The sequence below is a fragment of the Trichophyton benhamiae genome (genome assembly GCF_000151125.1).
Source record: "Trichophyton benhamiae CBS 112371 chromosome Unknown Abenha-F-W-01a06.fp72, whole genome shotgun sequence".
Lineage (NCBI taxonomy): Eukaryota > Fungi > Ascomycota > Eurotiomycetes > Onygenales > Arthrodermataceae > Trichophyton > Trichophyton benhamiae.
In genome coordinates this window covers 1-12703 of record NW_003315105.1, presented here as the reverse complement: position 1 = coordinate 12703, position 12703 = coordinate 1, and the positions used below count along the sequence as shown (strand labels likewise).

Here is a 12703-nt window from a genome sequence, read left to right as displayed (position 1 = left end):
TGGGTTAAACAATATTACGCTGCTCCTACAGGGAATGTTAAGAATATTCCGAGAGCTCTAGGGTCCATAAATTAATCATCCCTATATGGCCATACATTTTCCCACGCTTCTTTCTCAGCTTCGTTGTTAGCCATGTATTCTAGAAATTGCTCCTTGACTACCGCAAGTTTCTTCGTGAGCACATCGTAATCCTCATGGCTGGACCAGCCCGCCCAGCCATGTTCTGAACCTCCAAGAGCTTCCAGCACATCCCCTTTCATTTGTATTCCTTCTTCCCACTTTTGCTGGTCCACCCTTTGCGCTGCAACATCAGCTTCGGTGAATTGAAGCGGGCAGGGGTGACCGTTTGGGCCCACAACTTTTTCCCAGTCAAGTGCGAGTTGTATTAGCTGCCCTTTTATGATGGGTTCTCCATCGTTGAACACTTGGGATATAAGTGAAATGATTTGGATAACCAGAGTCTGTGAATGCTGCAGCGCCTTGAAGACAGGCATGTTATTGCGACCAGACTGTATTTCGTAGATCTTAAACAGAGACTGCTTTGACTGCAGCTTCTCAGCTTCCTCCTTCTCGGCTGGGCTCAAGGAATCGAAATTGTCGGGTAGTGGAGGCATGGGTGTAAGGCCAACGGACGGATGAGGGCCGATAAAGTCGAGAAATTCGGGAGTCCGAGCTTGTTGGAAAAGTGGTGCGATATGAGTAGTTTGCCAATCGATGATGGAGAGGATTTTCGATGGATCATCCGGGTCAACAAAGATATTGTTGTCATGGAGATCACCGTGCCACAAAACTGGAATATGTATAGATGTGTCTTTGGGAAGAAGATATGCTGCAACCTTCTCAAAGTCATCTAGCACATCGAGTTTGCTCTTTGCTGTAGGTTTATAGCCTCCGGGGCCACCAAATATTCCCTCCGGCCGCGGAAACCCAAGTCCCCGAACAATGCATTCTCTTTCCCGTGTGGAGGAGGCCAGAATATATTCTAACGCAGAATTCCCTGCCACGTATTGCAGAAGTTAGCAATAATAGATAGGGTAAAAGGATAGTTACAGTGACTTACAAGGGCCTTTGTCTGTATTCACAGCCCTTCTCCCATCGTATACAAAATTTCTTTCGGTGCTGGGCCCAACAAAAAAATCCCCATAACTTGTAACCAAAAATCTGTTGCGATCCTGCACTCCATTAAGGTCGGATTTATGGTATAAACTTCCGATATGTTGGAAGTTATGGGTCAGAAGGGATTTCTCAAGTGAAATAACGGTGTTTATCAAGTTGATTTTTTGGTCTCTTTTCATGGATGGCCATTTGGAGCTCAGCAGGACACCCCTGGCCTTTTCCATAATGATGTACTCTGCACCGACATGGTTATCAGATGTATGTGGATTCCAGACATACACCTTTGGTATTGGAAGCCCAGCAACATTTCTCCCCTAGAAATATATTAATAAACCCCATCTTCAGAACATATAGAAGTGGATAAACCCACGAAGTTCATGGTGGCAGCCTCGCTAGCTGTAGTATAGAAAGGTAACCCAGCATTTTTGTTAGGCACTTTTGCAACCACTTCGTGTCCACCATGCAGGCTGATTAGGAAGACCTTGTTGTAGTCTCCTTCAGGCAGTTTTTCGACTTTAATGCAAGAAGATATATCGCAGCCTTGGGATATAGCAGCGGCTCGAACCAGTTCTGTCATGTTGAATCTGACGGACCGATCTGCCATCTGTTTGTCTTCATTAAACAGCCAGCGGCCGCCGGTATAACGATAGAAGCTCTCATCGTCCCAATTTGAAGCTAGATGGCCGTTGGTTAATTAGCTGCTATCTACGAGCGCATGCTATTAGGACTTACCATTTTGAGATTGAGGCGTGGATATCGCTCTGGGCCAACTAAGGGTACTGGGGCGGTTTGCTGAATCGTACGGATGGCATGATTGAGTGATTTTGGTACGGTACCGAGAAAGGAGACGAAGCAGCCCCATATCATATAAATGCAATAAGAAATAAACCCAGTAGAGATCTCCTCTCCCTCTTCTTCTCTTTCTCTCTCTCTCCCTCTGTGCGCGCGCGTGTTTTTGGGTCCTGCTCTGCTGCTATGCTGGCTAATATTTATCAGCTAGGGGCCAGTGGTTAAATGTGTCTTGCATAACTCAAGACCCAAAGAGCAACAACAAAACAGTCGACAATTTCCATGACGCCCGAAAGCTGCCAGGGGTAGAAAAGCGAGCTATTTAGCTAATTGGCCAGCTTGTAAGCAAGGGCAGAGCAGACTCTCGTCTCGAAAAGAGCATCAGACGTCGTTTCGATAAGGGAGCAAGGGTTCACGATGAGACTCAAGCTACAATTCAATAAATGGGGCGGACGACCCAACTCTGAAGAAACTTGCCAACGAGGACTCGCACAGAGTGACTGCAGCCATCGATAACTATCGATACCAACCAGGAAGCAAACGAAGAACACCTCGCAAAGCTCTTTGGCGACATTGAAGGAAGGGCTAAGCTGTGAGGTGTGACACCCTGAAGGCTGGCTGCGATATTGACATGATGGACTATATGGACAAGCTTCTCTTCAATATTTGATAACTGGGTATAACTGTAGCCGGCTAACTTTGTTTGGTTTGTTTGGTAGATATAATATATAGTGACAAATTTACTTTCGCCCAGCGAGTCTGCTCAAGTAGAGAGATGGTCGATAGTATGTTGTAGGATATTGAAGACCAAATGGCCACAAACCAATGACATGAGTGATAGTTATGTAACTAGCTATCTAGTTACGTGTAGCCACTTAGGTAGTTAGTTACTGGCTATTAGCATGCCATGCAGTATATTGAGGATAAGGGATTCGGATATTCTGCTCCTTGACGGCGCCAGCGGAAACGAGGTATTTGCTCTACTAACTCAAGATATAAATGCATTTCCGTCTATCACAGGGTGACAAAACATGCATAGCTTTCTGAAAAGAAACACCTTCCATCACTATCTTGACCTCGAAGCCTCCCCAGTCGCGTCCTCCCTGGAAGCAGCCAAAAGGCCATAGCAGACGGCTTTGCTGGCTTCCCAAACCTGGCGGCCGTTTCAAGTCATTAAAATTATATCGGCTCCAGGCCACTTCTTGCATTGCGTGTGGCCCTCAACGAGCCCATCTCCCCTTACTTTCCTCCCCACTTGGAGGACTTGCCGCCGGTGGACTGCTTCCGCACAGTGGTGGCTGATGGGGATGGAGAGACAGCTGGGCTGCCGGGGCCGTAGATGTATTCTCCGTCGACATACTGGGCACCATAGGTAAGAGTGTGTCGGTTCTTGCGGCGAGCATATCTGTTTTCCAGACGGCGGAACTCCATGACTGCGTATATACATTAGCTGGCCGTCGAGGTAGCTTGGTTGACGGATGCAGTTAATAGATAGTCAACGCACTTTCTTCAATCTTGTCCTTGAGACCCATCGTGACTGTGCTGGTTGTAAGAGCCGGCTCTTATCTTGCAGTATGTATAGAGAGAGAGGATGTCCCTTTTGGCTGAGACGGTAGATATGACAAATTAAAAAAAAAGGAAAGTAAACGACAGATATCTGGCTCGGGGTGCGGGTTGGAGTAAAGGAGCGTGGAGAGCCCTGAAGGTAAAGAAGGAGAAGAAGAAGGAAGAGAAGAAGGTAGAAGCTGTTTATTCAAGGGAGAAATAGATCAACTATATCAACGTCCTGTGGAATAAAACAACTGTGGCTACCAACATTAGGCTCAACGGGGCTCCGAAGGCGATATATATACACACGTATATACGTAGTGCACGACACCCTTTTCCTTCGGCGTGGGTATTATTATTATGTCTATACGGGTATTCTCCAGGGGTTCCAAACGAGATTAGGCAATTTCTCGCTGAATTCCGCTGATCGAAGTTATGGATCTTTGCATTAGAGTTGGCCTGCGCAGCCGTCTGGGGGGTATGTAGGTGTACGGAGAACATGTATCTCTACTTTTCAGGGTAGATTCCCGAAGACAAGGCAAAATAACAAGGACCAGCAGGTGTCTTGGAAACCTGTCAAGGCACTGACTTGTTACTGACAGGGCCGACGGGGTATAGACGGGGTTGCGCATCCTCACACCCGTCGTTTCGGGGCCTACTTTCAGGGGTTGTTCGGTTGCGCTAGTCAGGGGCTGTATCGCAACCTGACGAGCGTGGGGCTTCAGACGGGTCAAGGGAGACGGAACAAGTGCAGAGATGCGAGGTTAACTTTAAAGCACACGGTAGAGACAGGGCAATGAATGAGGTGCATGCTGGGGGGATTTCAGAGCGGGCGAGCATACGGAGACACTGGAGGCTGGAGGCTGGAGATGTGCTACAAGTCTCAGACAGTTACATGACACCGCTGCAACGCAGCAAAAACACCAAGAGACTAGCTCTCGCTAAGACAATATAGTACAGACTCTAGGCAAGCGGATAGGAGGCGAGCAAATTGCGTTTCATTTATTAATTGACATCCGCCATGTATGGTAACATGCATTGTCTATATGGAAAAAGAGGGAGACGGGCGGGAAGTATATATATATATATATATCTATATACGCAAGAGCACGCAAGTAATTGAATAATTCCCCATACTGGACGAATCTGATATCGTCATAGGGACCGGAGAGGTGGCTTACTATAGCTGGAACAAGGTGCGGGTATCTTCGAGAACATACTCCGTACGGAGTACATGCGTAAGCAAAACATAATTCCGCAGAGGGTTCCGAATATAGGGCAAGTATATCTATATATGAGCACTCTATAAGTACGCCAAAGAGGGGCGCTTGTGCGGATGTGCTTCCGTGTTGCTACACAGAAGTATAAGTTAGCTACTGGCAGTGTACACAGACAGACTATGCGGAGTTCTTCCAGGGTGGTGGTATAAGGGGTAATTATGGACTTACAGAACGTAGTCGTCTAAGCTAACGACATCCGGGTCGCTGAAGAGCAAGTAAAAATATTTGAGCGTCTCGCCTATCCAAAAGGATTCCATTTCATCCTGGAAAACAGGCTCTTTGCTCGTGACATCTTGAATGGCGGAGTGTCCGTAGTCAACCCGTGTGGCGCGCTCAATGGCCTTGAACATCTCCCAGCCCTTTTCCCGCCAGGCTTCGTCGCCGGTAATGCGATACATGATAAAGACCGACTCGATCGCCTCGGGGCGAAGGATATACTTCGCCGAGTTGACTTTTGTCATACCTGGAGGGATACGCTCGTCCCTGATATGCTTATCAACAAGCTGTGCGTGCGACATGGAGGTGGATGTAGGTACTGCCGCTCCACCCGGAACCGGTCTGGACGGATCCCCGATGATGCGGTCAGGGATAGGCGTTTCGCGTGTATCTTCTCGTTTGGCAAACTTGCCTCCAGCAGTGGGATATTGAGTCTGCTGAGGACGGCCCAGGCCTTGTTTCTTGGGGAATAGTGGCGTTGTCGGTGTACTAGTATCGGCTTTATTAATGGCAGTTGGCTGCTTCACGGCGGCGTCGCCTGCATTTCTCATGCCAATAAGGGAGTCTGGGCTGTGTTGCTGCATATGATTATAGGGGTAGACAGCGTCGTTGTATGCGGTCTGATTCCATTTGCAATTTTGCATATCCTTGCATGGAAGCACTGCAAAGGCCTCGGGCATGATTTGGGACGTGGTAACATTGTATGCCCAGACGCAGCCGTCGGTCATCTTTTTCGCAGTTTCAAGGTCTTCCTCGAGGCCAAAGAGCTTGGATCCAAGTCCAAACATACCCCCGACGAAGCAGCCAAGATGTGAGGGGTGGTATTTGTAGTCGAAACCCCTCCCGTCTCCCGCCGTGGTGGATGTGGTGGTATCTGCGATAAAGAGGATGTCCCTGGAGTCTGGAAGCATGGGCCTGAAAGCAATATGCTTCATAGTTGCATCCCTGGCTAGCTTGTACATGTTTTTATACTGGTCGTTTAGACCGCCCAGGAGAGCATACGTCTTTGGAAGATACTCATAAACCGAGTCTGCGAGGGCAGCCAAGGTGTACGTTGCACTGACTACACCAGGTGGGTATGCGAGGCCCTGCTCTTCACAGTGCTCTTCGAATTCGGTCTCAGGTCGCTGCCAGGGCTTGTCCTCGGGTATATCTAGCTTCAGAGGGGGAGCTGTATCGACTTTGGGCAACGAGGCCACCGTGCCTCCATAATTCGCAGGCTCCTCTCCTGGAAGCAAAGTGTCTCCATCTCGCTTCCCAAGACCGGCGTTGTCTTGCTGTGGTCTTTGTTGCTGCGGCAAGGACCCAGGAGCACCTGGGTTGGACGGTGGAAAGTCTGGAATCTGCTGTTGCGGTCTCTGCTTTCTTGGTAGGGATTTACACCCTGAAGCGTCCAGGAACGAAGGCCAGAGGCCAGGCACGCTTGTCTCAGGCTGCCATTTCTCAAGGGCATTTGTGATACGCGCTATTGCATCATAGTAGCGGTTGTTCTCAGTGATCTGAGCCAGTCTAGTGAATTCTATCGACATCGAGCCGAGCTCAGCCAGGACAACCCTCTTGCCCGAGCGGTGACGCTGGGATGCAAATTTCCTAAATCGCAAAAAGGAAAAGCCAAGTTAGTTGCATAACAGAAACAGACTCATGGTATAAATAGAACCAACTCACGGAGACCAAATGTAGTAGGTGACCGGCATCCTGTTTGGGGTGTCAAACGCACCCATCAGGATCTCTGCAAGCTCGATGGCCTTGTCAAGCAGAGTCCCGTACCGGCCGTCTGAGATGTCATATGCACCAATGAGACCACCGAGATAGCGAATAACGGTTTCGAACAAGGGGATATCCTTCCTCCTGCTGGTCTTGAAGTCGATCTTGCCAACGGCCCGCACGGCCTCTTCAAACTCCTCCTTCATCCCAGCTATCCAGAGCGTGTCCAGAGAATCAACCAGCGTAGCACCCCAGCCCATAAAGGGGTCTCTGTATCCGCCCGACTGAGGCCGCACTTCATCATGCATCCAGGCACGTTGTCTGTATCCGTCCCAGGCATGTTTCAACGAGTTCTTGATCCGGGCGAGTTTCTGTTCGCGTTCGTCTTTCGCTAGGGCAGATTCAGGGGAGAAGTTGAACTGGACTTTGGGCAGGTTCTTGGGCGTCCCCTTTGGTAAGGGGATGACATTCTCCGACGGAACGGGGAAGTGTTCAGGCTGCTTCTCCCATCGAGGCAAGCTTGTCTCCGAGCCATCTCCGTCCTCGTCTCCTTGTCTGCCTTTCCCACCAGGTAGATCGTGTCCGTTGTTGCTTGGTATATTGGCTGGAGGTGCGGGTACGGCTGGCGGCGGCGGTGATGGCGGCGTTTCTTCTACAGGAGGAGGAGGAGGCGGCGGCGGATTGACACCACCACCATCTTGCTGGCTCTGCTGGCCCTTTTCAGGCACCGGCGGAGCAGGAGGCGGTATTGGTTTCTGCTTATTCTCGTCCTTGACTGGAGGCTGCGGTTGAGGTTGTTGTGGTTGCTGTGGTTGCTGTGGTTGTTGCGGCTGCTGGGCCGGCTGCTTGGGGCCGTCGGGCCTCAGGACAGGGACGGGCGGCGCATACGAGGAGGTCGAGAGGCCGCCAAAGCCAGAGAAATGGATAATGGCAAGAATTGAGATGATAGAGAAGACCAGGTAGACTCGATACCGGCGGAAGCGAAACATGGTGCTGGTTCCTGTCCGCGAGGGATCTGCTCGACCGAGGCTGCTGTCTGTTCCGCGGCCCGGAGACGACGGGTCAATGAGCGAAGTCCTTGATACGGCGTGGTATGCTGAGAACGATGGGCTGGATGGCGAGAATAATCCCTACATCATCACACGAACAGTATTCAACCCTGGACGGCCTGCTGGGGGCTCTCGCTGAGCGGCGTGGAGAAGCAGGAGAGTAAAAATATTGGAGAATTCATGCAGGAGGAAGAAGAAATAAGCGTAAAAATAGCCTTGTTAGTCTTTTGGTGGCTGCACTAAAGTGGATTCGAGCGCTGGAACGGCCAGCGTTATGAAGAGAATTTGATATCAATGCTATATTACTGACTATCAGACTGATGAGCTGGCCCAGAGGGATGGCGGGAGGGGGGATATTATATAAGTCGGATGTGTATTGTGCGGATACTGTTTCGTGGATGTCTTGAAAGGACTGACCAACAACCCCTGGGACGCCTGGGGGGGTATAACTAGCTATTGACTTGACTGCTAACATCTAGAAGTCTACACCAGATAGAAAGACAGATAACTCCCAACTCCTACTCCGTGGGAACCCGTATATGCAGTGCAAATATACACAAGTGAGTGACAAGACTCCTTCACATTCCTACTGTCCTCCGGCCCTCGTTTCCTGTCATCTGGAACTGCTGGATCAGACCTAACACGCCGGCGCCCTCGACAACCTCGTTGATATCTTCTTCATCCTCCTCCCTGTCCTCGCCTTCGACCTCAGCGGCCTGGTTCATACGCCATGATTCCTCGAAGTGGCTGTCGTCTACTGCCAGTCTGGAGCTTGAGGCAGTCTTGCTGGATCCGCGGGCGGTTAGTCGGGGAGTCGCTACCTGAGACTGGGACTGGGACCGGGTCTGGGACTCGATGGGCTCTGGGATGGCGCCTCTCATGAGGTTGGGCTGGCGAGTAGGTCTGGTTCGTGGAGAGGGACCTGGAAAACGGTTTACGTTCTTGAATCCTGCGATGGGCGGCGGCGGCGGCGGCTGGTGATGAGAGTCTAGGAGAACCGACGCTAATGGTGAGATCGGCCGTGCCATGACTGGGTCGTGGGGAGGAGAGTGAAGACTGGCCATGCCCAGGTTGTGATGGATTGAGCGCTGTGGCCCGCGGTCATACGGGTTGGTGCCTGTGTCTCCGCTATTCATCCTGGGCTGCGGGTTCTGTCGTCGATGCATCATGTACGCGTGTGTCCCACCAGCTGTAGGATTGGTTGAATAATGGTCTAGGAAGCCATAGTAGGATGCTAGCATCTTGCCGTCCTGGGTAGAGTAATAGTCGTTCCGTCCGACAGGAGCACCGCCGCCAGAACTAGGACCAGCGGCGCCTGTAGCAGGAATAGTAGCACCACTTGCATCGCGGCCCTGTGGAATGATATTGTTGCCTTTCTTGAAGTCGAAAACAGCAAATGAACAAACGTATCCTAGTCCATCGACATGGACGGTGAATTCGCGGAAGAAGTCGATCAGGCGATCACTGCACTTCGGCAGGCTGAACCAGAGGACAAAGGGCGTGAAGATCGTGCTGAGTATTTCCTCGAGGAAGATAACCAGCTTCATCTGGTAGAGAAGCGAGAACTCTTTCTTGATCTCGTCGCTATGCAGCCTACCTTGCCAATGGCTAGGCTGGTAATGCGTATATTCGATGACTCTGCGGATGGCGAGTTCAGGATCAAACACCAGGTTTTCCGCTGGTATGACGCCCTGAGCTACGGCCCAGACGGAGCCAAAGATACCGAGATAGAACAGCGCCGTTCTATCGTGTGTGATTTCGAATCCGAGAAAAAGTTCCGGATCGATGATAGTTGCGAGTGCAAGGACAGAGGCAAGTGCGCTGGCTATGAAGGCCACAAAGCGAGCGAACTGGACTGTTTTGTCCTTGGGGAATTGGGCGATGTACTCGTCTGCCGCGAGTCGGGACATGTTGGTGCGGCGTTCGAATAGATGCCAGAGTTCGTTGAACTCGCGGAACTTCCACTCGGCGAGCGGGGTGTACTGTCGTGACCCGATCTGGGACGGGTTCTTCTGGTATTCGCTGAAGTAGCGGAAGAAGTAGTGCATGAGGAAGTAGGTGACGATAAAGGGGGCCATGAAGATGTTCATGAATCCCGCAAGGATGAAGCGGCGTCGAAGGCCGTCGCTTAGAGCCTTGCGGTGGGTATCTTTCAGGAAAAGGGGTCTGAGCTGGCCCTGCTGGTTGAATGCGTAGTCTAGCACGCAGAGGTTCAGGTTCCATTCTAGAGTGCGGGAGAAGAGCTGGCGTTTGCGGAGAAAGGGGACTGGTAAGGTGAGGTCGAGGATATCTTTGTTGAAGAGGGCAATGAGGTAGTTTTCCCGTCTCATGAGGCGGTTGGCGATATCGTGTGCATCCATGCGCTGTTTGGACTGGCTGCCTAGGAACTTGCGGTGTTTGGGAGACACGGCGGCGGCGGTTGAAGGGTTGGAGTCTCTGAGGGCCATGAGACGGCTGACGACTTGCTGCCAGGAGACTGTTTGGACATCGGCATCCGGGATGCCGAGAAGGTACTGATAGAAGTCTTGCATGTGTCGAAGGCGACGGAAGTCGACGGCGTACTGGAATACCTTGCCGATCCAGAATATGGTGAAGAGCCAGAGCAAGAAGGTAGAAAAGGCAGACATCTTGCGCACGCACCCGGGTATGAGAATCTGGGACATGGTCTTGCTATGCGGCACTCTTCTGTAGTCGATGCAGCTGGAGAGAAAGGTAGTAAACCCGACTACAAACGCCAGGGTTCTACAGCAGTTAATATACGCCTACCATAGATATATATATATATATGTATAAAAGAAGGAGAATGTAAGGTGACTTACATCAAGTTGAGGGCTCTGCTTAGCATGATGCTCCAGATGCCGTTCCCAAGGAAATAATCATACACTTCCTGCAAGAAGTTATCCAGATTCTCCACGTTCGCCCACCTCCACAGGGCCTTCTCTCTGGGATCAGCCAGACGCAGGGCAGCATTCTGCTTCACGCCCCAGACACGCGGCGGGCCTTCCTGCTCAGCTATTCTCGGGGCCGTGGTCTCCCATCTGTTGTTGTTCCGGGCCTGGCCAGAGGGAGAAGCAGAGGATGGTCCACGTAGATGCAGTGAATGTTCGCCTATCCCACTCGACCTTAACGGATGCATGGGCGGAGGAGGCAAAGGGGAGCTCGGCACCGCATGTCCTTCCACCAGCAAGGAGGCGGGCACTTCATCGTCGGCCTCTGTATCTTCTGCTCCACCGGCACTACCACCAGCACCAGCACCAGCACCAGCACGAGAACCAGCGCGAGCACGACCAGCATGAAAAGCCGAGGTTACGTTTACATTATTCCTAGGCGCTGACCGACGCGAAAAGGGGCTGCTCTGTCTGGACTGGCTATCCGAGGCCTGCGCAAGGGCGTCTTCCAGCTCGTAGTCGGTGTACTGCTGGCCGACCAGGTTCTCTTCGTCGACCGCCATGCCGGCGCGGTTCTCGACGTCGGAGCCATCTGAGTCGCCGTCATCGTCGTACTGGCGCAGAGTCTCGTAGATGGACGGGGTAGTGCTGGTGTTTATGGGCATGAAGCGGTTCATGGTTGGTGCTTTTGACGTCACGGAGTAGCTAGGATACAGCTTCGCATATCATCACCATTGGCCGGACTCATATTCTGTAGCTATAGCTGATAGCTGACACTGCAGAGAGAGAGAGAGAGAGAGAGAGTCAAGATGGGTTAGCCGTCGGTATTAAATAAGTTGTAAAAGAGCCAAACCGCTTTATCCCATGGGCTGTGTTTCTCTGCCTAGCCATGGGCTTCTGTGAGGTCACAAGGAGGTGTCTGGTGGGAGCTAGTTAACCAGAGGAACGCACCTTGATAGCTGGCTAGTTAGTAGTTACTGGCACAGACAGATCATCGACTGCTGCGAGAGTACCGGCAAGGCTTTATATGCTAGTATTCATCGTCCATGCAACTTGAGTTGTCGTCGTCGTCGTCGTCGTCTTCGTCTTCTTCTTCCGCTTCTTTTCGTCTTGACGTTGAAGTTGACGTCGAACCATACCGGATAAAGTATGTTTTGCGGCACTACTATCTTCCGTAGCCCGACGGTGTCCGAATGGAGCTAATATATTCCGACCTAATTAGACGTATTAAATAAGTAATAATAGATATACTATTACTTCTTTTAGATATCTTTCTACTATTAATATATATTACTAGCGAGTTATACTATAGATACCCTCCTTATCTTTTTAGATACTATTAATATACTTACGGAGTACTACTAGGTAAGTAGATTACTCTTCTATATATAGAGAATTAGGGGTTATTAGTATTAAATTTAAATATATATCTATTATATCTATCTAGCTAATATTATTAGAAACTATTATTAGCTACTAATTATTCTCCCGGCCTTATAACTCTTATAGAAATATAATATTCTATATATAAGTAATAAAGAAACCTCCCTAATAATTTAACTAAATAGTATTATTATAAGTAATATTAATTAGAATAATAAAAATAGTAAATTTAACTATAGAAACTCCTATAACTATATATTTATTAGTATTAGCTATATATAGAATAGGGAATTATAGAATAGTATCTTACTAGATAATTTATATTAGAATAATATATAGAAATATCTACTTAGTATTACTAAGTATATATATAAAGATTATAATAATCTAGCTAATATTAGTATTCTAATATTTAATAATATTATCTTAAGTAATAATAGTACGATATTCTTACTTATTAAAAAATAAAGCTTACTTTTTAGAAAAATTTAATAAAATATAGTCTAAATTTAAGTATTAAAATCTTCTTCTAATCTTCTTTATATACTTTATATAATATTTTAAGGAATAGATATATATTCGGAAGCTTAAATATCTTTATAAATAGTAATTATAGCTTTACTATTATTAAATTTACCTTCTCCTTAGCCTAGATATTAATAGTCTAATAATAATATATATTAGGAATCTTAGTATTAATATATATAATTATAATTTATAGGTAACTAGT

The 12703-nt window shown here is 48.9% G+C and overlaps 4 protein-coding genes across 4 annotated transcripts, besides 1 other annotated feature; all 4 read right to left on the bottom strand.

Moving 5' to 3' along the window:
- Positions 1-71: 71 nt before the first annotated feature.
- ARB_07438 (uncharacterized protein) lies at positions 72-1978 on the bottom strand (the record flags this gene model as incomplete). Its single annotated transcript, XM_003014087.1, has 4 exons — positions 72-874; positions 1061-1430; positions 1487-1791; positions 1849-1978. The coding sequence occupies 4 exons, from the start codon at positions 1976-1978 to the stop codon at positions 72-74; spliced, it is 1608 nt and encodes a 535-aa protein (XP_003014133.1).
- A 1166-nt stretch (positions 1979-3144) lies between these two features.
- Positions 3145-3437, bottom strand: ARB_07437 (uncharacterized protein; the record flags this gene model as incomplete). The annotated part of the gene is made up of 2 exons (XM_003014086.1): positions 3145-3338; positions 3410-3437. 2 exons carry the CDS (start codon positions 3435-3437, stop codon positions 3145-3147), a joined length of 222 nt encoding a protein of 73 aa, XP_003014132.1.
- Positions 3438-4897: 1460 nt separating this feature from the next.
- ARB_07436 (class I alpha-mannosidase 1A) lies at positions 4898-7642 on the bottom strand (the record flags this gene model as incomplete). The annotated part of the gene is made up of 2 exons (XM_003014085.1): positions 4898-6539; positions 6615-7642. The coding sequence occupies 2 exons, from the start codon at positions 7640-7642 to the stop codon at positions 4898-4900; spliced, it is 2670 nt and encodes an 889-aa protein (XP_003014131.1).
- A 638-nt stretch (positions 7643-8280) lies between these two features.
- Positions 8281-11267, bottom strand: ARB_07435 (uncharacterized protein; the record flags this gene model as incomplete). The annotated part of the gene is made up of 2 exons (XM_003014084.1): positions 8281-10372; positions 10522-11267. The coding sequence occupies 2 exons, from the start codon at positions 11265-11267 to the stop codon at positions 8281-8283; spliced, it is 2838 nt and encodes a 945-aa protein (XP_003014130.1).
- Positions 11268-11927: 660 nt separating this feature from the next.
- Positions 11928-12609: a repeat region (AT_rich region).
- Positions 12610-12703: the final 94 nt, after the last annotated feature.